The sequence below is a fragment of the Fundulus heteroclitus genome, chromosome 4 (assembly GCF_011125445.2).
Source record: "Fundulus heteroclitus isolate FHET01 chromosome 4, MU-UCD_Fhet_4.1, whole genome shotgun sequence".
NCBI classification, from domain to species: domain Eukaryota; kingdom Metazoa; phylum Chordata; class Actinopteri; order Cyprinodontiformes; family Fundulidae; genus Fundulus; species Fundulus heteroclitus.
Window position 1 is genome coordinate 7,625,439 of NC_046364.1, and position 25,990 is coordinate 7,651,428.

The window sequence follows — 25,990 nt, forward strand, 5'->3', positions numbered from 1 at the left end:
AACAAGTCACTGAATCTTTGCCAGCCTCAGGCCTCTTACCTCTGAGTGTCTTGAGATAAACATTTTCCAAGAAGAACAAAAACATTGTCTTTAATGCCTGCTGTCATTTTTTTTTATTTCAGAGTGTTTGCTTTCCTAAACGAGTTTAGAACTTCACTGTGCACGCAATTCAAAATTAATATCACATTTATTCAGCTGTTCTGTATGTCTCTATGTTGCCTTGTGATGTACTGGCAACATGTCCAGGGTGGACCCCGCCTCTTGTCCCATGATAGCTGGAGACAGGCACCATCCCCCTGCAACACAGATGAGCGGGTAAAGACCATAGATGGATGGATAAATATTTATTAATTTATTTGTAGCAACTTATTGCATTTAAACAGCTCATCAATGAGAAGGCACTGAAGAAGGAAATAAAAAAAAATAAAAAAACCTTTGCTTCCCGGTTTAAGCTTTGCACATGTACACGTGCTCGGCAGTACACCATCGTGACAGGTGAGAATTCACCTGCCACAGCAGACAGCGTCTGCGATACGTGCGCATGTGAGGCTCTGCCTCCGTGAGTTTCTCTGCAGACAGTCCAACATGTGCTGTCATTGAGAAACACACTGAGAGGATTTGCTAAACTTAGCTCCTACTCCTGCGATGGAGACACCCGCTGTGATCAACGAGGCTTTGTGCAGGACACCTGTAAAGCCCAGCCAATTAAACAATGAGCAGCTCAGGGTACAGACTCTTCCTCTTCCAAGACTAGTACCAATAGTAGTGACAGACAATGACTCAGACTTAAAGATATGAATGCTGGTTCCAATGTCATATAAATGTTCTATGTACAATATTCAGCACTGGTTATATAATTTTAAAAGGTACCTTAAGCAAATCTGTAGAAGTTTTTCAATTGCATCTAGAAATTGTTTTTATATCATTGATCATATTTACATTTGAGTCAATCAAATGCTTTTCAGAGTTTGTCCCTCATCTGATGCGAGTCCATGATGTACGACGGTTTGAAGTTCTTTAAACTAGGAGAACATCCCACCCACACCTGGGAGGAGGCACAAAGCTCCCGTCTCAAATCCTCTCTCCTCCGTGTGTACGTTGTGCATGTCGCGAGTGTTTGCCTTGCCCGCTTAGACTTCTATAACTTAGAGTAGGAGAAACCTCCCGTTACACTTAATTTTCCTTCAAGAACTCTGCACATCCCGCTGGGCTTTGAGGTGTAGGCACAGCAGGGAATTAATCAGGAAACCAGGAAGAAGAGAAGACCTCCTCGGGTGAGCACTTTAAGTTCTTGAATGTTGTAGGAAATTAGAAACAGAGTACCTGTTTTGCATTCATATTTGTGGTGATGATAGAGAAAAGGCTTTACGTTGTCAGTCTCACGATGGCCATAGCTTAATTCTTTCGCGCAAAAAAAGACCCTCTTTTGCAGGAATGGCATCCCTCATACAATACATGATTACGACATATTTCTAAATGTTGTCCTGACTGAGGAATTGCTACAAACAGTTGTCTTGGTGATGTGACCTCATTCTGAGCCTACCGAAAATTGACGATTGGCGCTTGGTTGAATTCCCACTCCTAGTCCTGGGATGATGGCTTGATCTAGGTCACGTCATGATACTGCCAGCACTTCTACAAAAAAAATAAATAAAAAAATGTCAGTCCGCAAAGTCTTGAAATGAGCTGAAATACATAAACTGTCAAATTAAAAGATTAATGACATTACATCTCAAGACAGGAACTAATGTCAGCTAATGCATTGTTTAGAAGTGACAGTCTCTCAAAGCGATGCAAAACAGCTCGCCTTGGGCCACATGTGTATCAGTAAAGATATGATGCTGTGCGCGATCGACTCCCACCACAACTCAAGAACAGACTGCACCAAGATGAAGTTCAAAAGAACTGCCTAAAGGCTTAGACTGTAAATTCCAAGGAAATTAACTTGATGGATTTTACATCAGACAGTTTATTTTGCTTTGGCTCATAACAGGAAACATAAGTATCATGGGTGACTGGCCAGCAGAGGGCTCTGGGATGCTTTGCTCACAAATCAAAAAATACAGGTCTTCCATGCAAATTTGTAGAAAGGTTACTCTGTAAAGTCTGATTTAAAAAAAAGCCCAAGAAGGTGGTTATGTAAATGTCCTCTAAAAATTTAACTGTATCAATATTTTGTTCCCCCTTATGACAAAAATACATCAAGTGATGTGCATGGAAATGAGAATTAAAGATTTAAAAATGAATGGCTCATGGAATAAAATAGCAAAATAAGGCTAAATTCAATAAAAAATAGGTGTTATCCCAATTAGGAGGGAGATCTAGATCAGATAATGATCTTCATTTGGTTAATCAGTTGAATTCAGTTTATTAATACATTCACACCTCAAGGCATTTCAAGGCAAGGCAAAATAGGTCCAGTTCAAATCCACTTGTTTGGAAATGTATAATCAAAAGAAAATAAGTTAAGAAAATAGCATTTTCACAAACTGCTGTTGCACTTTTAATACAGCAATTTTGATCTGGTTATTTTATTTATTGCAGTTTATTTGTATGTTTTCTGATGGTATACATCCACTTTGGCCTTTGCCCAGTTCTGACTAGCTTCTATTCATACAAAATAAACACGCTCAAGTTACTTTTATGACCACTTTTTGGAAAAAAAGTAAAATAATAATAATTCTCACTCTAAGAATTTTGTTTTCGGTTCATTATTTAACTTTATAACAAACTTCAGTCAGCATAGAATGTAAAAAAAAAAAAAAAAAAAATGATGAAGGGTGGGCAGTGAGGTTGACTGTAAGTGGATCCCCTGATCAAATCCTTCCTTTGACTCATGACCCTCATAGTATCATGGAGTGAGAAGATGTTGTTGCTGCAGACAGAAGCGCTTTTACAGCCAGCCTTCAAGTTACAAATGTAGATACACAGGCTACCTGTCTCCTGCCTCAGGAAATAAAAAGCCAAGCTATGCAAATACTATATTTTTCATACAACTCAAACTGGTAAGGACACAAATTAAATCATTAGTAGTGATTATTGTTACTTTCTAGATGGAGTAAAAAGCTGCCTTGATTGTATTGAATATATGTGGTTGTGGGTCACTGTGTCATTGTGCAGCCTTTCTTTGAGCCTTTTTTTCCACACAGATGGTTTTGTAAGCTACAGTAACTATCTAAAATAGATCTAGCCTTATATTAAGCTGCTGTCTAAGACCTGCGTGACCTTACCTGATGTGGTCTAAATGCATCCAAAACTATCAGTACTGTGCTTTGCAATTTACCAGATTTGGTCGTCTGAAGGTGCTGAAGTAGCAAATCTATTTTAAACTGAATGTTTTTCCTCCAGCAACATCAAGGAGATGCTTTAGGGATGCGTGCGTGTGAGGAGTTTTCTCCATTCTGCATAACATTGTTGTCTCCAAGGTCCAGACCCATGGTCTTTGAGCTGAGACAATTGCCACTGATGGTACTTGAGCTTTTAGTGCTACTCGGAGGAGATATTGGCAAAGTAACATAAGCTAATTAACTGTAATGCAGAGCTAATAAACACCGACAGCTAAAAAGATGAATTGTTCAAACACATTGATCTGTGCTTTAAACAGAAACTACACAAAAGAGAAGAGCGGTGGAAACAAAGGAGAACTCCTAGCACAAGAGGATAACAGCGAACCAGAAACAGGTATGTGTGTGTCTACTCATGCTCTTCCAGTTCCAAGTTTTAAAACAAATGGGATCTGCTGATTGAAGTGCTCTCTGGCCAGTTTTGCTACCATTAATTAATGCTAAAGTCTTTCTATGCTTTTTAAACTTTTAAACATTGTAGACACATTTTTATCACAACAGGGTGTACAGTAGCTACTGTGTATTTTTTTATGATTTTAAATTGTCAGAAGTGAAAGGTAGTTTGCCAATTTCCCCCCCTCCATGATCATTCTGAAAACATATTTAGTATGTGTATTAATACATATTCACGTGATTAATGTAAAGATGTGGAAACATGGGAGGAAGATTTGTATTTTCCAGCTGTATATTTTATATTTTTATTTATAAGTCATCTACATTTCTGCTGCTAAAAGCACAATCCTGCACAGGCCATCCTCACTAGTATATGTACAAGTTTAAATAACATTGCAGTCCAGTTCAGTCATGAGACGTTTGGTCTAACCTCGAGCACGGTAGGGGTAAGATGTGAGGGTTGATTGACATCGACTGCCTTGTTAATGCAATTTCAGATGAGCTTCATGCTTATCTCACATTTTCAGAACATCTCTTAATGTATATCTGTTAAAGAGAAAATGTGTTTTTAATGAGACAAAAATAACTTCCAACCTGCATAATCAGATGGGACGGCATTATCGTTAGCAGACACAAATTTTCTTTAAGTTCGCATTTTGTTTTAACGCCTGGAGACAGGTCAGGTTTGTAGTCAGGTAAAAAATAAGACTCAAAACTCAGAAATTATAATATTAGCGCTTCAGATCTTTATCTATTAGCTTTTAGCATCTGTTGTAAGATATCGTTCCCCATAGTTTTAGGCAGTGCTTTATTTGGTCAAAGAAAAGATGGACATCTCTCCAGTCTCTCCTCCATGAGTCCTATATGTAATTGAGTAGCGAAAACGGTATTAAAGCTACAGGTGATACTTTAACAAAGTCATGAGTTGATGAATGGAATTTCTTTTTAACTTTTTTTAACTTTTGTGGACAAAAAAGTTGCAAACTATCATTTCACATCCAGTTTTTTTTTATTTATTTATTTATTTTTATTTTTTTTACCAAAGCAACACCAAATGTCTTTGAAGAAATGTAAAACTAGAAAGATTATAAATGCAAAAGTAACAAAGACATGAGAATTGATCCTATGCTCAACCTTTTGCATATGTCCTACTTCAAAAGGATTTACTCTAGACAGCAGTGTTAAAATCTGTTAATCTGAAATAATTTACACAAGTTCTGCAGACTTGAAGTATAGACTTTGGTTTTAATAAGCTCCTCCTAATGAATCTTCCTCAGGAAAACACAACTTGAAAAATAAGTATTATTCTAAGAGCACTTTATAGGATGAGTCCTGGTTCTGTATTACACTGCCCATTGTTGCATTTTATTCATTTTTTCATTTTAATTCTACTTAAAATCAATTGTCTGTTAATTTGCCTCCTTGATTGGTAAACTACGGTTATCGTGTGTGAAAGTATGTGCACCATTGCTGACACAAAATTAGTTTTTTAATTTATCTTATTTGTTCAGAAGTTATTTTGGAAATAAAGAGAAACACACCGGTAAATCATGTATTATTGTTCATTTCCACATGGAGGGCACCACACAGCATTTGTGCTCATGGCCCCAAATGGCTAGCACTGCCCCTGATGACGATGGACAGGTAATCCAAAACGGAGAATGTCCCGGGAAATCAGAGACGTCTCGTCACTCTACCATATCGGCCCACTTAAAGCACCGGGGTTAGCAGTGCATAAGGAAAATACACTGAATATATGCCACAAATAAATAAAAAAGTATGCCACAGCAACATTATTGTGAATTTGGATTTCTATGAATCAACTTAATATAATTAAGAAATTAATTAATTTTGTCCCTATAGTTTCAATTGAAATTTTGTGTATTTTATAAGGAGTTTTTATGACTGACTACCACAAAGATATACATACATTTGAAGTAGGATTAAACTGATATATAGCTGTTTTTTTTTACAAAGAACCCCCCCTCCCCCAAACAAACAAAAGCTTTAATAAAATCAAGTGCAACAAATTTTATTAAAATGTAACTTCATTCCTAAATATAGTTCCTCGATGTGTAACATATAACTACAGTTGTTCCTTCTAGGAACATTAATGAAAAATCAACACCATGAAGACCAAGGAACACCAAGCAACATAGGCCAAGCAGGATTAGGTTATAAAGCAATATTTCAAGATCTGAAAAGCTCATAAAGCACTTTAAAAAAATTTAAAATAAATAAATAAATAAAACTGAAAACCCCATGGCATCTTTGGAGGAGCTATGGAGATGCTCAACTCAGGTGGGATAATCTGTAAAAACTACAACAAATAATTGTAGACTCAACATCAGGCCTTTATGTAAAGGTGGCAAGACTGTGAAAATAGTTTTAAGAAAGCCAAAGAATGACCCTCTTTGCCACAAGAAACGTTTGGGACACAGCAGCGATATAGAAGAAGGTGCTCTGATCAGATGAGATCAATACTGAGCTGCATGACTAAGATGCAAAACGCTGTGGCTGAAAACTGAAACCTTGAACGCAATATTCCCAGCATGAATTGTGGTAGCTACAGGAACATACGTTGGTTATGCTTTCCTTCAGCAAGGCAGCAGGTCAGCTGGGTGGGAAGATGCACAAACATTAAATACAGGATGGCATTATGGACGAAAACACGTTATAAGATCCATTACAAGACCTGAAACTGGGGTTAAAGTTCCCCTTTCAATGAACAATGATGCTAAACATCTACTAAAATGATTTTATTAACAGTGGATAGGTGTTAACACATACCTACCCACTTATGGACTAAGCTAATTTTAAATATTTGTGACTTAATCATATTTGTAGAAATGCTGCAGTAAATGGACTGAATGTATGTAGTGCTTCTCTGGTCATAATTAAAGCCCTCTCCACTTGAGCTGCATTCACTTGATTGCACAAACGCTTACACACATATAGACACTGATACTCTGGTCAATTGGGAACTACGGGTTGAGTGCCTTGCCCATGGGCACATCAACACTGTAAGACAAAAATAATTTTATGATGACTACTCCTACCAAATCTGGCCTCTTATCAGATGCTTTCTATTTTGTAATATCCAGTTGCTAAAACGAAATGAAATGAAACAGAATCAGAAAAAAAGAGTACTGTTTTCTGGCTTTCATGGTTAACAAATTAAGTAGAGAGTTGTTGTAAGTCCTAATAGTAATATTTAATGCGTCAGCGTCTACCGTACATATTATTTGTACTATAGACTACAGGTTTTTGGATGCACAGAGATGCAAAATAATATCGGTTTGGTCAAACTTTTGGTAAAACATGATTTGAAAACATTCACATAATTTAGCTTTGTTTAGTCGTGTTCTGCTTGATAAGGGACAAGAGGACTGAAATATGTCTGATTAGAAAATGGCATTTTTCTGCTTCTGCTTCATTCTCAAGTGGAGGCATGATGGCAGAGCAAGTTAAGGGCTTCTTTTCCAGCCTTTTTTTTGAAATTGTACATCTTCTGCATAAGTAAGAGCAATTAACTCCCTTAATCAGGAGCTGGAGATGAGCTCTGGCTTTGAAATCCTGCTCTTCTGAGACAGTTATCATTAAAATCAGCACTGATGCATAATCATCAGGGGTGCATCATGATTTCTCTCCAAGCTCATGCAAAACATGCTTGATTGTTTTTAATGCATGACAACATTAAGTGACTATGGTTAATGCTCGGATGTGCAAGAGAAACATATAAATACTGTATGTCCTAAACAACTCTTACAAATATTTTTTTTAATAATCTAGAGAAGGACAGATTTCTCTGAAATGACTCAACATTTACCTGAAACTTCAGGATATTTAAAACAATGAATTCCTCATTTGAGCAGTGGCCCTAAAAGTCTTTGCAGAAAACCAGTCCATTTGCTGATAGGCAGTTAACTCAATTAGCACTCTATAGCGTTTTTTCGGGCCCATTTGTCTCTAGCAATTAAACATTGGTATAGTGTAAAGAGTGTTGGGCCAATTTTTCAAAGTACCACTCTAAATTTGGGTTTATGCCTAATTTAGATTCTACATTAGTTGCTTTGGGGATATTTTAAAAATGACTGGATAAAAAAAAAGACAACTGAGATGGAAAGGCAGAAGACAAATGACAAACACTAATTGCTTCATTAATTCTGCTGAGCTTATAAAAGACACAAAGCTCTTTGAGTTAATATTCCTTTGATTTGCAGAATAAATAGATCACGCATTCTATTGAGGTCAGCAATTTACATAAAGCAGCTGTCAGGATGATTCCCATCGAACATAATCCAAAGTTCCTCTCAAATGTTTTTCTTCGATTTCTTTCTTGCGTCTCAAAAGTGTTTATTTATTTTTAATTAAGTGCCCGATTTTAGTTGAAGCTTGTTAAAAGGATACAAAATCTGATGAAGAGAGCAGAAAAAAAAGACTAAATCTATTTGGAGTTCTGTTTTAGACAGATTTATTTAAAATGATGAAAAGTATCAGCTGGCAAAGATGCTTATATGAAAAATAATCAACAGCACAAATAGAAGACTGATTTTGTCATGTTTTACCTACTTTCTATGCTATAAGACAAACTATTCTGTAATATTTCAATACAATGTCTCATTTGATGTAATGAATTTATAAATGATTGAATTTTAATTTGTCATCTTTAGAAGTCGGGCATATAAACAGTAGCTTTCAGAAACAGTGTGAGGAGTTCATATATATATATATATATATATATATATATATATATATATATATATATATATATATATATATATATATATATATATATATATATATATACTTTTACAGCAATGCTGGCAGACAACCCAAGAAGTTGTGCATTATGCCTTACAGGTATGACAATGAATTATTTAAACATCTCAGACTTTTTTACAATTTCTTATGTTAGAACCGAAAACATCACAGTGTTTTAGTCAGAATGTAAGGAAAGACTGGGGGTCTGCAACCTTTACAATCCAATGAGCCACTTTTTGCCCATAGTCTAGCTATATTAAAACTTGTTTAGAGACAGGTTTTAATACATATGTACTAGAGAAGATGTGTGGTCATTTTTAAATAAACAACGTCATTTGTATTTCTAGGTTTCAAAACAAAGAAAAAAAACATAAAGGTTTTGCAAAAAGAGGATGGCTACATTTTCTTCATTAGGATGTTGATGTTTGTGAAAAAGGACATTAAACTAAAAAAAACAACATAGTTTCTACCCTATTTAAAAGAACGATAGGTCTAAAAATAGTTAGCTTTTAAAGATTTAAAAACATTTTCACAATTACAATTGATGCTTCCTCAGGTTTTCCCTCCCTTCAAGCTAAGAGTTTACGCGTCATCCTTAATAGCACTTTATCTTTTGAATCTCATTACCCTGTCTGTATATTTCCACCATCGCAACATCAACCATCTCTTTTCCATTTCTTCTACCCATCAGAAAAACCATCCTTATCAATGGACTTGTCACTTCTCGATTATTAGGACCCATAATAATCAGCACCTTTAAGGAGAAGGAGTTAAATCCAGGCCAGCATTTTTCCGTTGGAGTTCCCATTTTCCCCCAGATGGGTGGATGAACAAGTTAAGCAGGTTTTTTACCTTAGAAAAGAAAGTGTCACTTTCTGACTTTTTGATTGAATGGAGGGTATTTTCGTCCAGATTAAACACTTCATGGTACATGGTAAAAGAAATGTCTCACAGTTCTGATAGCTTTCTTGTACTTCTTCTTGGAAATAGTTTCCAAGGGGTCTACCGAGACCCTGATAAATCCTACAGCCATTCTTTCCAAATATGGCAGAATCTTTCTTCATTTAGAGTTACTCTATATGTTTAAATGCTGCACCGTATCAGAATCCGCTAAATAGAGCAATCTGTCAAAGGTTAGAAAGGTGTTGAGGACTGAAGCATTGCCTCTTGTAGCAGTCTCCTGAGAGCTGCATCACTGGCTGAGCAGATAACTTAATTAATTTGTGTACGATCCTGGAAGTGCAGGAGAGAGCCTGAGTCAATCAGACCAGAATTTTCTGCTGATGATCCCTTTTGCAAAGGAGTCCCAGATCTTTATGGAAAGATGGTAGCATTTTTATCTTCAAAGTTCAGTGTTTATATTAAATGAAAAAGAGAAAAAAGCATTTTTACCCACCCCACCTCACGAACTGTTCCTCTTCAGTTTCATTGTTGAAGTATCAGCAAAATTAGGGCGTCAGCAGAAGTAAGAGCAGAGACTGAGCCCAAATTCCTGGGGGCCCTTTGCGCTTTTATTTTGATAAAGTGAGGTGTCTTATCATGGCATGTATCGGCAGCTGTGTGTTTTACAGAGAATCCCAAAACCTTTTGCAAAGTTTTATCTGTAAGCTGCGGAAACATCACTATAAGCGGTTTTGACACAATTGTGTTAAACTCTGACGAGAAGCCTGGAATATTTATGAAGATAACTTGGCTTTCTGGTGATGCAAAGAAAAGGTAACTAGAACCCACACATGCACAGGGAGAACATGCTTACTTCATGGCCTCCAGCCAGGATTCAGACTCAGCACCTTCTTGCTGCGAGGCATCAATGCGAACCACAGCTGTAGCGTGCACCCTCTTCATCTAAAAGTCTGGCATTTTGCAAAGTGCGGAGTTACACAGGTTATCATCAAGTGTTTTAAATATCAGGCTTGTACGATGTTTCATGTTTAAGTGCTGTATAATTTTTGAAATTGCACAGTGCATGCCAGGCTTTAGATTACAGCCAATGTCTCACCTCCTTGACCCTGCACTGGCACATTCCAGTACCTGAAGGGCTTAAGACCAGCGAGTCTCCACTTTCACTTTTCCTTTTCTTAATGTGCATTGCTCATGCTTGATGATGAAGATGATGACCATTTAAACAAATGCATTTGATTAGTATCACACGACTATTACATCTTAACTCCAAGGGAAGTGGTAAGGGTGGATTTCTTCACTCCATCTGTAGTGTGGCCCTAATTTGCCTAAATTTTAGAAAGTTATGATATAATATAGTGTGTAATTCATCTGTGGATTTAATTGTGTGTGCTGTTGCATGTGAAGCCATATAGATTAAAGAAGGTTCAGTTTTTTTTTGTGTTTTTAAACCAACTGTTTTTGACAATAGTGATTTCCTACAACCTTAGGAGGAGCAGACCATGAGATCTGCCCTGCAGACCCATTTTGATTTCTTTTAATGCCCCAAAGTTCTAAGGTTTTGCAAACCTTCATGATTTCCCAGCTGCAGACTTGTTCCCTGTTTCTGAAACATCTTGGATGTGTGCTGGAATTAGGATGGCTCAGGACAGATTAGTTAATTATAGACACCTGCTGTCTAAGCATGGCCTTGTGTTGTCAGGTGTTGCAGCATGAGGAGTGTTTGCTGCACTGAGGAGAAAAAGGCGGAGCTGCGCGGACAAATGCTTTGCCATGTGCTCCAACGCTGTTTCTTCCCTACCTGTGTGTGCTACTGACTGTTCCCACATCAACAGACCTATCATATATTAAATCTGTAAACTTTAAGAAATATAAGGATTTTGACAACTAATCATTACGTTCCCTACAGATCTCAGAAAATGTAGGCAGATGCATTAAATGTCAACACGGTGCCAAATTACTATATGTGCACACCTTTTGCTCACAAATTCCAACCGAATCAACAATAAATGCTTTCTTTGCAAAACACTCAAGACTTACTGCAATACGGTTCATTTTGTAAATGCAAAACGGGGCAAAACCTACCTACAGCCACTGAGACCGCTCAGTGTCAAAGCTGGTCTGAGTAGATGTGACTCTGCAATGCTTGACATGAATAAATGGTTGTACTGAGTCAGTATTTGTTGCAGCCATATAGAAAGGCTGTATTTTAATGAGCTGGGTCCATTAAAATGAATCTGCACTGTGAGCTGTGCAAGAAGCATTTTGGGCTTTAATATTTGAGTACTACGAGCAGTTTGATCTACGTTCAGTATCAAGTCGTTAGATAACTCCATAATTTGGTAAAAGCGAGATTCAGATCTCGCCTACTCCTTGTAACCTTCATAAAATCATTTAAAAAGAAAAGAGATTATTCTATTTGAACTATTAATTTGTATATGTTCAATAATTATTCACAAAATCCAAAACACTATTTTTTTTCATTGGTCTTTAACAATATATTTAAAATCTCAAAGCATTTGTGGATTGGGGTCTTACCTAAAGCTATATTTTATTTCACATGATTTATATTTTGGTTCCATGCATTGCTCAGCAAAGAATGCAATTTCAATATATAACATTGTATTAAATGCACCTAAATAGTGTCCTCCTGCTAATTATGAAATTTGCACAAAAAACAATTTTCAACTTTTGAACTTCTGCATAATCTAAGCCGTATGCAGCTATTTGATTTATCCTAAAAGCTACATGTGCAGCTTTTGGACATGCACTAATCGGTGGTTAAGGTCATTTATGCATTACTGATTTACTGAGGCAGAAACTCGGGGAAACATGAGAAACCAAACATACTTGAAACACACCAAGGACTTTAACTCCTTTGCTAATCTTGGCAGGATGACTCCACCCTTCCTGTCTGGGAGCCTTCGGTCACACCTCCACTTAACCACTTTACTTCTGCACACATCTTCTCAGCTGATAGAGCAGGCATCTTTGACTTTGACTGGGGATATTTGACAAATGTTGAAGAAGGAGTGACCAGTTGACTTTTTTTTTCCAACTGAAAGGACTGAAATAGTTTTGAAACTTTACTGACACACAAGCCATGACATTGCAAAGGTTTCCACTGGCCGTGTTGGTTGTGTGATATCGTTCAACAAGTGCAGATTTTATCCTGACTAATATACAGCTGGTAAGTATTACAATCCACATTTTGTCACTGTAGTCAATGATGACGGGAGATTCCGATGAAGGATTGTTATCTGTGATGCAACAACAACTATTGGCCATCATTCATGCAATGAGGGCATACTTCTATGTTTGTCTTGCAGATGTCTTGTCTTTTGTGATGATTGTTAAATAATTTTTTAAAGAGCATATATTCTTTGCTCTTCTGGCCTGTTACTCTAACAGAAAAAAAAATAAAAATTCTACAAGCAAATGCTTTGTTGCCATTTCATAGTGTCACTGTTGCTGCTATCTGACAACAATTTAGTAAAGAGATACTGCATAGCATAATAATGGCTAAGCATTGCTATATGCTTTTTAATATGCAAAAAGGGTAATTTTTTATGTATTCTGTCTATGGAATCTGTAATGCAGGTTTATGAAGTCTGATTTGCCACATAATGCACAAGACATTAAGGCAGTCGATGTTAACACTTTGACTTTTTATAGGAAGCCCTTTTTCTGTTACATAACTCAACCACTTGTGAGCTGGAGGAGCTAATTTTATCCTTACTAAATCGCTTAAGTCTCATTACTGCCAGAGCACACTGTATGAGACGGCCTTGATTGACTTGGCAGCTGCCATGACCTCCCCTTATGCATTCCCTCTTAGCTTTTTTGTATCATCCAAATTATATTTAAATTATGGAATATGTTTTGGCGTTTGCATTAAAGAGCTTGTGTTTCTATCCCAAAAAATGCATCTATTTCATTAGAAGTTTTGCTGCGGGTGAGGGATGAGTTGCTGCCTGCAGGAAACTGTTTTTAAATGTGCAAAAATAAAACAAAGAACTTGAGTTTTATTGTAGTTTTTGCTGCCCAAGTTGATGTTGCAGGTGTCATTGAGGTCAAGGTGGTTCAAGCGACCGCAGGGATTCACTGTTACATAACTGTGTACGTCTGTGTTCTCCAGGAGATTTAAAGGCTGCTCAGGGGAGAGTTGATCTTTAGTCAAAGAGGCTTTGGTTTAGACCACAACAAACATTGCTTTAAGGACAAAGTGAGGATAGAGAGATAGAGAAGTGCCTATTAGGATGGAGGAGCTTGTGAATTGCAGATAACATCCATGATTTCATTTAGCCAATTCTGAATATACTGCCGGACAAGTCAGTGTACTAAGACCTAAAAAAAGGCCTTCCATTACCAGACTGGTAAACAAACAAACAAAAAAATAATCCCCCAAAATTAGTTATCCATTCAGGTCTCATTCAGTACACAGAACATCCCGAATTTGCATTAATCATCATGCAATGCTCATTAAACAAAGGAGAAGATAACACAACCACCGGCAAGGGCATTTGCTGAACTAAGTATTCTGTTTGTTGAAAATGAAACATCAAAGAAATTGTTTTGAAAGACGAATTATCAGTGGGTTCTTTTCTGATTTAAAGCAGTTCAATTCAGTTTGTTTATATGGCACCAATTTACAAGTGAAGTCATTTTCTGGCACACTACAAGACAAATGGATGTGATTTGTATGCAGTTATGAAGAATCCATTCAAGTTTACGTTCATATAAATTCACCACACAAACACATTCCAGTCAGGCAGTCAGAGTAAGATCAATCCATTCTAATAATACTACAGTCAAACCCAGTAAATCATTTAATGGTAAAATGAAAGCTGGGGAACTTAGACTACTGCATAGTTGACATTGCAGTGATTTTTACTTTACTTTAGTAACTAAGCATGTGGCGACAGTGGACAGGAATGACAAGAAGCAGCATTCAGCAAATCATTATGAGCAGCCATCAGCCCAGCCTGGCTGAGAGGAAGAGACGCAGAGTGCAATAAAGCACCGGTCCATGAGGAGTTTGTATTGAAAAGACAAGAAGAATAAAGAGAGTTCATGGCAGCAATGGCTCTTGTTACTGGTTTCATCTGAAAGAGAAACACAGTTAAAGTACTATGAAAAACAAAAACAGCAGAAATAGTTCCGAGGAGCAGAAGCTCCTTTTAAGGCTTTCTTCAGAAAAGAAACACAGCTAAAAACAAAAACACAGCACCAGGCGTTCATGCAAAGGGAAACTTAGGCATACATAGAAAACCAAATTCTGTTTGTTTGTTTTTTCAGAATGGCAGGTGTTTTATTAAATTGTTGTCCTGAAACATTTAACATCTTTGCCCACATTGAAGGAGCAAAGCTACAAAGTTGAATCGATTCAGTTATTATTTCCATCACCTCTTCAATGACAAAATGGAGGAGAAAATATAAAAGTTTAAATCACTTCAACTAAAGTAAATGGCGGCGCAACCTAAACAAACCATTCTAATGTAAAGTATTGGTTTAAGATAGTTAAAGTCATCCATTAAACGTCTTCTGTTATCTTCCATGATCTTAAAAATAATGCAGGTTAATAGCATGACACTTTATCACAGTGCTGCAATGAATATTTAGAAGAAACTTTTTATGAGTTTGGTTTCCAAGGGGAAACAAAAAGACTGAACAGTCACTAAGCAGAACTAAGGGGCAGAAACTTAAATAAGGCAGATATGAAATCAGCCAGAAAGATCTGAAAAGAACCGAGGAAATCACACAGTACAAATACTGGAAATGCTATATTATTGGCCTTATTCACATTAACAAGAGACAGAAGAGGTGGTAACATGACAGCTGGAGACGAGGTCAGTGACTCTAAACAAAACTAGAAATGTATAAGACAACTTGTAATCTAAACTCAGATATAGATTCAAAAACTAACGGAAGGAAGCAAAACAGAAAAAAACAGAATAGCAGCAGAACCAAAGCTCTTAGAACAAAGTATTAAATAAAGTAGATATGTACTGAAACTGAACCAAAACCCTCAGAGTGAATAACACAATCACTCCTGAATACCAGCTCTTCTGTCTGTATATTTTTCAGTGCCATCAAAATGCAGAAGCAAGTGGAGGTCAGGATGAGCGAGAGCCAAATAGATCCAATCGTGGAGACTCCGGAGAATCCATGCAGCAATATCTGTGAAAAGATAATGAAGAACATGGTTCTCACTCTCACAATCCTTGGTAAGTCTATTGTCCCTCTACTTCCACCAGTCTACACACAATCCATTTATCTTCAGTTCTCATATATCCTGTTCGGGGACTCACGGGGACTGGAAGCATATTTCAAACAATAGACTAGTTTGACATGAAGTGGGTCACCAAAAAGGGGCAACTAGAGCAAGTGGATGGTTTATAAAGCTCCAGCGAAGATTGAGTGCTCCCAGCAGGCCTCAGAGTCTTCACAGGATCAGTCTATTCCATCTGACATTTATGCCACTCCTGGAAATAGCTAGGAAATAATCACAAATGCAGTAAAAAGTAGTCCCTGTGTTCATTTTTATTTCATTTACAAATAATTAGACACACCTGAACTCCCATGGATTGAATGCCATTATTTCTGGTTGCGACACAGTGTAAGAAATTGTTTCCCAGATTGGATTTTTTTTCTTAAATTATGACATTTGGGAAAAGGAAATAACAGTCACAAACATGTCTGACTCACTGGGTGTGCACCGTTTCAGAGGTGGGGAATCCGGTTTCAGGAAAATTTAAAATCCTGCGTGGTTTTCCTTCATCCTTTTCACTTAACCAAGGTGTGGAGCTGGAAATGCGACGGGTTGGACCTAATCCATGGTTTGGCTATTTGCTTTCTTAACCTGGATTCCCCCCTCTCAGCCATTTGTCCCTCGGCAAGGAAACGTGCACAGGGGTGCACCTGGTCTGCCTCAGATGCCCTGTCTAAATCCGCATTTACTTCAATCATGCGACTGATGTCAACCTAACAAAAAAAAAAAGAAAAATGTTTTCTGAATGACGAATAAAGGCAATACATCAACAGAATAGGTTAAATTGCATATTTTGTGTGAGAGACCCCTGGTAGTTTAGATTTTATTATTTTTTTGCACGTTACATTATGGTGATTAATGACGTGATAAAATACAATCCCTCTGAGAGTTCACCTCTGTTCTTGCCGAGCCAGCAAATGTTTCTCTCACCATTTAAGAGGAAAACTCCTGCTGCCGCTTCAGTGTGGGTGATCCACCGGCTGACTCTTGATGAGTCCGCGGTCTTGATGTGATTTGAACTTGTTAGCGCCGGGTTTTGATTCGTTTCATTATACTTTTGTATGACGTTTTGCGCGGCCGTCTGAAAAAAGAGGGGCAAAGGGTCCATTAACTTTCATGACGGGTGGGGGGGAGAAATTAAAATCAATTATGAGATCATCTCTCCTGCCACTGGCGATGTCAGGTGATGGCCATGTGTTTCCCATCATAAATTACATGTGCGATCAGTGGGGAGCCAACTGCTGCACCTGGCCTCAACAATTGTTGCAGCTGCTGCCTTTCTTTAGGCTCTGAGGGGAACTCGGAACATCAGAGAAAAATCCACCCACGCATTATGAACACGCTGGAGCCCAAATGTAAGAGAGTTCAACCTTTTGCATATTGGACTCTCTTGTAAATGTTTCAACAAAAAATAATAATCCTGGCTCCTAAAATTGAATAACCTAATTACTGGCCATCTGTTTCATACCGTTTCTTGCAGTAATTCTTCTTTTTATAAATAAAAAGTATATCACAAGTGCAGGAAAAGTTAGACAAAAGGAAATAAGCTGGAGAGAAGTAATTCATTTACTTGCTAAACCCTCTAAATCTACGCTTTTGGTTTATTGCAAAAGCACACCGGCCATGTCTTTGGAAAGTCGAGACCTTGACCGTGTAACCGTTAGGAAGGCTGTTGGAAAAAGCATTTAAATGTGAATAATGTGAGATGCTGTTTGCTGAGAGGATGCTGACAGATTTCCTCCTGACACACATGTTTACGTAAGAGTTCAGATGTTTTATTCCGTGCCTTAGAGCCACCAGCTTGTGTGTTTAACATGCATTTTTTTTTTTTTTTCTGACATTGGCAGGTGTGTTTCTTGGTTCCATTGCTGGGATGCTCCTACGGCACATATCACCCCTCCCTCCTGACGTTATAATGATCATTGCCTTCCCTGGAGAGATCTTAATGAGGATGCTAAAAATGCTTATTTTGCCTCTTGTTGTTTCCAGTTTGGTCACAGGTGGGTGAGATTCAGTGTCTGCGCGGCATACAATGTTCTGCTGAATTTGCAAACAAGTGTCCTGAAATGAGGTCACAACTGCACTTCCTGGTACCCGGGAACTGGGTCGCAACAGAGGAGTTGGTGTCCTTTTTAATTTTTAAAATTTTTGTTAAAAAAAAAAAAAAACATTTTCAGAATATCGTTTCTTTCTCAGGGAACTCATTGTGTGCAATGTTCATATTTCATAAGTGGTGTTGTTTAACCGCAGGGTGAGGCAACCTTTCTTTACCTTCACAAGAGGAAAACAGAACTTTAAAATTGTTTGAAATTAAGGCAATAAAAGTAGTTTAGTTGGCATATTAAGCTGTTGTATATTTATATATATATAACAACTTATAATTATTAAGATTTAATTGGGTACAACAGAGACATTTAAATCTGATTATTTTCTTTGTAGTCATGATTTCATATACAACAAAATGTGAATTCCTATGCTTTTAAAAATATATTTAATTTAGAGTTAAACACTATCTGGTGAGAATTTCAGTTTTTTTTAGAGGGTTATGAATTAGAATTTCCTAACAGTAGGCTACGTTATGACTGGAAATATACTCAAAATTACCTGCATTGGATCTAAAGGTTATAGCTGTAGAAGGACTAAAGGAAAATAATAATACATTTGGTTATATCAATTGAATGTTGTTTTTTTTAAAGTTTACAAAACCCAAAAAAAAAAAAATCAATCTTAATATGAAAGCTCAATATTTTCCCCACATCCCTTTCCAACAGGACTTGCCGGTTTGGATGCCAAATCCAGTGGTCGCTTAGGCTCAAGGGCGATGATATACTACATGTCAACGACAGTAATAGCAGCCATCCTCGGAGTGATCTTGGTGCTGCTCATCCATCCAGGGAATCCCAAACTGAGAGCTAATCTCGGACAGGGAAAGAAGAACGACGAAGTCTCCAGCATGGATGCTTTCTTCGATCTCATTCGAAATCTCTTCCCGGAGAATCTGGTACAGGCCTGTTTCCAGCAGGTAGGAGTCGCACAGAGGATTGTCTCTCACCATATAACGTGATGTGTCAGCTGCTCCCACTCGTTTCTTTTTTTACCTGTTTTTCTTTTTTTTTTTAAATGTCCTTCTTCTCCAGATCCAGACGGTAACCACCAAAGTACCCGTGCCAACCAACAGGACGAGAGCTCCTCCACAGTTCACAGTTAAGAGGTCACTTCAGTTCAAGAGTGGGATGAATGTCCTAGGTAGGTGCAAATTTAAAATCAAACCTACATTATTTACCAGATGGGTTGGCAATGGCATTGAAGACAAAACATGTTGATTTAATTTTTTATTAGAAAAAATGCAACCTTTTTTGAAGCTTGTGTAGTCAATTTATGTTAGTGTGTAAGTTTAGGACTAAATACGCTTAGGGTTCATATGTGCTTACCAGAGGTGTGTGCGTGTGTATGTTTATATATATATATATATATATATATATATATATATATATATATATATATATATATATATATATATATATATATATTAAACACCAGTTGTTCTTTTTTTATTTTTGCATAAGCTCAATTTAAAGATATATGAGTGTAACAAGATTGCGTGAATCAAACGTTGCAGCTATGCAATCCTGACCTATTTTCATATTGTTGGCATAAACTTATCGTAATTAATAGTCTAACCATTCAAACATGTTAAAAAAAACAACATTTTACTCAAACTGAATTAACATCACCACGTTCTGTTTACAGGGCTGATTGGATTTTTTGTGGCTTTTGGAGTCATCATGGGGAAAATGGGAGAGAAGGCCAAGCTGATGTTGGAGTTTTTCAACGTTCTGAATGAAATTGTTATGAAGCTTGTGGGTGCCATTATGTGGTGAGGGCAGATCCAGACTGTTATTGTTCTGTGCACATTTATTCTGAAAAGAAGAGAAATTGTTTAACAATGTGACATTATATCTCTCTTCAGGTATTCTCCTCTTGGTATCGGCTGCCTTATCTGTGGAAAGATAATCTCCATTGCTGACTTGGAGGTGGTTGCAAGGCAGCTTGGGATGTACATGGTGACTGTGATAGTGGGCCTCCTCATCCATGGGGGCATCTTCCTACCGCTGATATATTTTGTAATAGTAAAACAAAATCCCTTCACCTTTTTTATGGGAATATTTCAAGCCTGGGTCACAGCTCTTGGAACAGCATCCAGGTAAAATAAACTTTTGCCTCTTTTCTGTTCAACAATTTTAACGCTCTTTGCCTCAATATTGCACTACGACAATACAGTGTTTTAGAGTCACAGCCAACGTCTGTAACAAAGGACATAACAAAGTGGATCCTTCTAAGAAGAACACAAAAAACATATTGTATGATGATATTGTATCAAATTAGGCATCCTTCGTATGTTTTATAACAATATCTGTAATTTTTGCCTTTTTTTTGCTGGACTTAATTTTAATATTTAATTGGAAATGATACATTTTGTTTCCAATTGATGGGAGTTTAAGCTTATTGCAGCTTACTCGTCTTCCAACAATACCAAAAAAAGAGCTCATTCTCAAAATAAACAAGCTAAAAAAATACAGAAAAAAAAAACAGTAGATCATGATCTGGGAATTTTTGAGAAATTATTTAAAATGTAACTTGTTTGCAGAAGCACTAAATTTTGTGGTTGATTTCGATCTCAATAATTTTTTTCTTTAATGAACATTGTGAGAAGTCCTTAATTATTTATTTCAGGAGCATTGTAGATGACATTAACTGTCACTGTAAAACAGACAAGTTAATTGTATGATGCATTTTTTTCCCCTGCCCACAAGATAATTGCACATATTATTTTGTAATGACCATCCCTTCTTGGTCCATTTTTGGACCTTTACCGACAGCCTAGAATAGTAGCAGAAAATGTTTTTTGAGCTTTAATATTAAATTAATGTGGACCATTCAACTTAAATTTTACTGTCATCATGAAGGTTAACTTTGTGTTTTGGCTCACCAGTGCCGGTACTTTGCCCGTCACGTTCCGATGCTTGGAGGAAAACCTGGGCATCGACAAGAGAGTGACACGCTTTGTCCTCCCCGTGGGGGCCACCATTAACATGGACGGTACGGCCCTCTACGAGGCAGTGGCTGCCATCTTCATTGCTCAGATGAATGGTATTGAGCTGGACTGGGGCCAGATAATCACTGTGAGGTGAGATTGAGGCTACGGAAAGATACCACAATGTCGTGGCACAATGTTGGCAAGACATCAATCACATTGTTGTAATTCCCATGGGATTTTAAAATCGCTAAAGATAACTTATGGACACCATTTTCCAAATTTGTATTTAGCTTTCACTAAGCTTAACATGTTCTGCAATATTTCAAATCCAGGCATTCATTCAGGGCACGGTTTTATCAATATTATAAAAAAAAATATATTGTTGCCTTTTTGAAACCTTAATGCCTGCAGTGTTTTTACTGTCACTTTATTTTTTTTAAAGCCTTAGATTGTCCAATATTTAGCTGCAAATATTTTATTATATTGATACTGTACTTACATTTAATGCTTGCAAGCAGATATGAAAACATGTAACCATTGGCCTCGCCTACTAAGATCTGAACGTTTCTCCTGTTTAGCATGACCGCCACCTTGGCCAGTGTTGGTGCTGCCAGTATTCCCAGTGCAGGACTCGTGACCATGCTGCTAATTCTCACAGCAGTGGGGCTCCCCACTCAGGACATCAGCCTCCTGGTCGCTGTGGACTGGCTGCTGTGAGTTCTACACCAACACTGCTTTCCTCATTCAAAACATAGAGGCGTCCAAGATATTTCAACTCAACATAAAGGCTATAAATGAGCTCTTTCATGTCTTACTGCTCAAAAATTATAAGACTTTTGCAAATAAAAATGCATCTGACAAGTGGGGAAAAAAACTAAATCACTAAATAAACTTGATATAAACTTTACTACATGTCTTTATGACAGCGAAAGATGTTATGAGTTGTCTTTTCAATACCGTGTTAGCATTAATTGCTATTTCAAATGTTACAGAGATATGAACTATTTGGTAATTATAGGAAATCATACCCTTCCAGTTTATCTGTTTTACATACCCTAATAATCCTTAGATGTTTAGAAGTGGGTGGGTTAGAGTGTGTGTCTTCACCAGTGGGAAAGAGGCATCACCAGGGCATCATAAGGCCTTTTTAGACACATATCCATGCACACAGTCATATCTATATTTTTGACTGTCCAAGAAAAACCTTAGTAGTCTACCCAGAGAAATCCCACACATGCACAAGGGAAACATGTATAATTCTACAAAGTAATTTCCAGGCCTGGTCTGGGATTTGAACACCGGATGATGTTTTGCAAAAGCACTCGCCACTGCTTCACTTAGCTGCCATGGGTGAAGTGTATAAGTAATAACTGATTCACACAAGCAAACAATGAACCACCAATAACGGTGTATGTCATTCCTGACATCATGACTTCAAAGGAGAGACAAGAGAGTTTTAAAATCATAATCAAACAACTGGAAAGCATAAAATAAATATATTTAGAATATCCACAGCCAATTGGTCAAAGGTTGGAGGAGATATCTTAGTTTGAAAACACGGTTGCTTTGTCCAACATGTTTGTAGTTTGGTTTTATTCATGAGAATATGAAGACATTTTACCCTGATCTGCTGCAGAAATTCTTCAGATAATAATGTAATCTTGTATATTTTTTTCTTTCTGTATTCAACATGCAGCGATCGTTTCCGTACCTCAGTTAATGTAGTTGGGGACTCCTACGGTGCGGGAATTGTTTACCACCTTTCCAAAGACGAGCTTGACATGTACGATGCCCAACAGACCCGGATGGATGACTTTGAGATGGCAAAGACTCAGTCTTTCTTTGAGAACAACACCAACCAGAATGTGTATGCTCACCACAACTCAATCCTGATTGACGACTGCAAGGTACATTTCACATTAACGGACATAGAGACTTGTATGTAGAGACGCCCCTCAGCTCCATGTCTGTCCTATTTGTGTGTTTGTGTCTCTTTTTCTTTTTCTAAATTATTCCTGTATGTGTCTTTGGTCGTAGCAATTTTCATATTTTCATTCATGAAAATATATTTAAAAGTGGTGAAACTAAAATAAATATATATATATATATATTTATTTGCTCACCTATAAATTATATGAAGAAGCAGTTTTTGTGATGCCAGGTTCAACAAAAGCAAAGTCTGTACTTTGTGTGGTTTTATTAACCAAGGAGTCATAAAATCTAAAGGAAATTATGATTTTTTAAGCTTTGATAATCTGTATGTTTTCTTATGGATGGTTACATTTATCGTTTTGTTTCCTTTTGTTGTTACTGATTTTTTTTTTTTTTTTATTTGCTTTTGTCTAATTGGACATGTATTTATGGTAACCCTAACCAAATTACACTTGTCAATTAAACTGACATATTTTTAAGTTCCTTTGCAGCCAGTGGTATGCATAAAGACTGCTGATTCACCATATGTCATCACAAGCAATGCATTACATTGAAAAATGCCTCTCAGACTTGTTCCTGTAGCTCCTTTTTTTTTACAAATACCAAATTTTGACTTTTCACTGCCTGTGTTTTACTCAGTATTTGTAATTCGGTTGGGGAGAGAATCCATAAAATGCATGCCCAACTATGGAGAACTGTATTGGTGTTCTCAGTAAGAGGAACATGTAAACGGAATCACTGTATTATTCCATTTGTGTGTGACATGGCATACTTGTCTTTTTTGGAGATTTATAAACTAAAGTCTGTCAAAAGGACAATGACTTGAATGTAACGAAGGAATGGCTTCTCTTCCCACGACCACCAATCTTTTGTTTGTCATGGTGCCTTGGCCCAAATAGTTAGCTGTTCTTGATAATTGCTTACAGGTCAAAAACGGCAAAAACGGCAACCCTCCAGAGTTCTCTATTGTTGAGGAGGATCCGTGGAATTTCAAGTAATGCAGATTCAGCACTTTAGCCTGAGTTTGACCGGCTTTCTCTTTCTGAGGAAACACATTTAACAAAGAAAAATATAAAGAAAAGAGAAAAAAAAACAACTTATGTGCAAGGACACAGAGAGCGGACAGAGACGACACAAAATGGAAACGGCTCCTGCAACAACAAACTGTTGGCAAGTCTGCGAAGAGTTCTCTATGTCTTCTGGGTAACCACTGGAGGACGCTGGGCTTTAGCATCTTAAATCTGATCTTGCTTCTGGAAGTTTATGCATTCACACAAACTGGAATGGACTTGTGCGCTTCAAGCAATCCTTTAGATGAGTCAGAGTTGGCTGACGACACTCAGGACCTTACTCAGGGTTGCTGCATTCTTCCTGTCCTGTCGAGAGTAAACTTTGCTTTGCAATGACTGATTTCTATTGTTGCGTATAAGAACTTGATCCACGATCGAACGGACAAAGACGTGAAATTGTTGGAAATATCGCCTTGGCAGTCAAGATTGAAACAATGAATCAGAATGAAGTAAGACAAATGTCGGAGGAATCCAAGACTCAGTGTTATATGTCTGACATTCCCATCTGTGTAATTTTCATTGCTGTTTTGTACTGAACTAAAAGATTGTTGTGTTTAGTCTTTTTCACTTGGTCCGTTAACTTTGATCCAACCAAAAGATGAAAAAAGAAACATAAATTAAATAAAACCCGACTTCTGCTGGCATTAAATTTAAAGTACCGGACTGTACAGGATTGCATTACCTCTGACTGTTTGATTTATGGGATTAGACCTTTACGCACGTGGTCAAGCCTAAGAAGCGAAGCTTAAGACTTAAGACGGGGAGTGGCTTCTAAACGTGGACACAAACAGAACAGAATGTGTTTGCAGAGAGTAAATCTGTTAAATCTGTTTCTGTGTTCATTTCGACTTTGTGTCTGTTCTTATGTGTGAACCAACGGGTGACTGTTAGCCTGTGTCCTGAGAAGGATGTGTGATCATTATGGTGCATTTTTGGGTGGAAAAAAGAAAGACGAAAAGGGAAAGAAAGCTAGTGGTTCGACAAGAGAAGCAAAAGGGGTTTCTCTGAAAATCTAAGTAGACTACAGTGCTGTGTGTTTTGTTACAAACTGTTCTTTTTTTCTGTGCTATATGACAACTTTGCCTTGAAGATGTCACCTTCAGAGTGTGATCCCTTTGACAAAAATATTTCTGGATTAAAGTAACTAAGCTTTTTTACTAGGCTTCAGTTCATCCAATAGGTTTGCAGGGAAAACGAAGCATTTGAGGATGGCTGGGCCATCCCGAAAGATTATATTTTGTAGATTTCTCACATCAGATTAGCATATAAATAATACGCTTGTAATTTGATCTAGACTTAATTAGCTATGGTCACATCTGCTTTGCAAGTGCACTCTAAATTCTGCCTCCAGCACTTGCATGAATCCAACGCTGTAACAACAAGGTCACTGAATGTTGTTTCCACATGGGTTTGAGTATCACAGGGTAAAAACTCTAATTGATCCTAGCAGACAGCCGGATTATTTAATTTAATTTTACATAAGCAGCAGCTTATATGTCAATGTTTAAAGTGCCTGCTTGCACTTTGTATATATTCACTTTTAGAGGTATTTTACAAATCAAGTGCATAGACTTGACAACTTTCTTTTTTGTCACAAGTGTTTTTGCTATATTACATGTTTCTATAAAGATTCTTCTTGTAATAAACAGTGTTAAACAATTTTAGGGCAATGATATTTCTGTATTTATTTATCAGCCCTATAGGTGTTTTGATTGAATGTGAGGGAGTAAAATAAAGCAATAATGAAACTATTTTACTATTTTTGAAAAGAAAAATGCAAATTGTATGCCTGACCCCATGAAAACTGTATTTAAAAGTTCTGATTCTGCTAAGGTGGCTTTCAGTGTGAATTTTGATGTTGGCAGCTACATTATGCCTACACGGGAAAAAAAAAAATCATCGAGTCTGCCAGTTTGTATGGCTTTTCCAATCTTGACCTTTTAAGAATACTTCACTATGTGCATAATCTGATTTATGTTACAGTTTTATGTATTAGTAAAATGGATCAAATTGCATTATTGATCTCTTTTCTGATTAGAGATACGTTCACGGAAAAATATTCTCATTTAGGGAATTATAATATATGTAAAAGTTAAGTTTTTTTTTTTTTATTCAATGCACATATTGAAGAAAGAATATATATTTTTTCCGGGTGTTTGACATTGGCTGACTACATCGAAACAGAACTTAATGGGCTTGTACGGAACAATCTGTCCAGAAAAGGGTGTGAGTAAAGGTTTGACTGTGTATGTGTAAATATTAAATAAAAACACAAATA

General features: G+C 37.1%; 1 protein-coding gene and 1 long non-coding RNA gene across 3 annotated transcripts; one reads left to right on the plus strand and one right to left on the minus strand.

Moving 5' to 3' along the window:
- Positions 1-1,116: 1,116 nt before the first annotated feature.
- On the plus strand, positions 1,117-25,961 carry LOC105919068 (excitatory amino acid transporter 2). 2 transcript variants are annotated; one of them, XM_021311603.2, is made up of 12 exons: positions 1,117-1,274; positions 3,605-3,681; positions 15,489-15,628; positions 17,520-17,672; positions 18,444-18,694; positions 18,810-18,918; positions 19,423-19,549; positions 19,643-19,876; positions 20,666-20,860; positions 21,289-21,423; positions 22,407-22,617; positions 23,569-25,961. In XM_021311603.2, exons 3-12 carry the CDS (start codon positions 15,499-15,501, stop codon positions 23,638-23,640), a joined length of 1,617 nt encoding a protein of 538 aa, XP_021167278.2. In that variant the 5' UTR covers positions 1,117-1,274; positions 3,605-3,681; positions 15,489-15,498; the 3' UTR covers positions 23,641-25,961. The 2 variants fall into 2 exon arrangements, with proteins under 2 accessions (XP_021167278.2, XP_012709757.2); XM_012854303.3 differs by lacking the exons at positions 1,117-1,274; positions 3,605-3,681 and adding an exon at positions 12,355-12,591 and having other exon boundaries at positions 23,569-25,960.
- On the minus strand, positions 14,193-16,890 carry LOC110367083. Its single transcript, XR_004930861.1, has 3 exons — positions 16,603-16,890; positions 16,121-16,385; positions 14,193-15,581 (listed from the first exon to the last, which is right to left on the minus strand). It is a non-coding gene; the product is annotated as an uncharacterized LOC110367083 (long non-coding RNA).
- Positions 25,962-25,990: the final 29 nt, after the last annotated feature.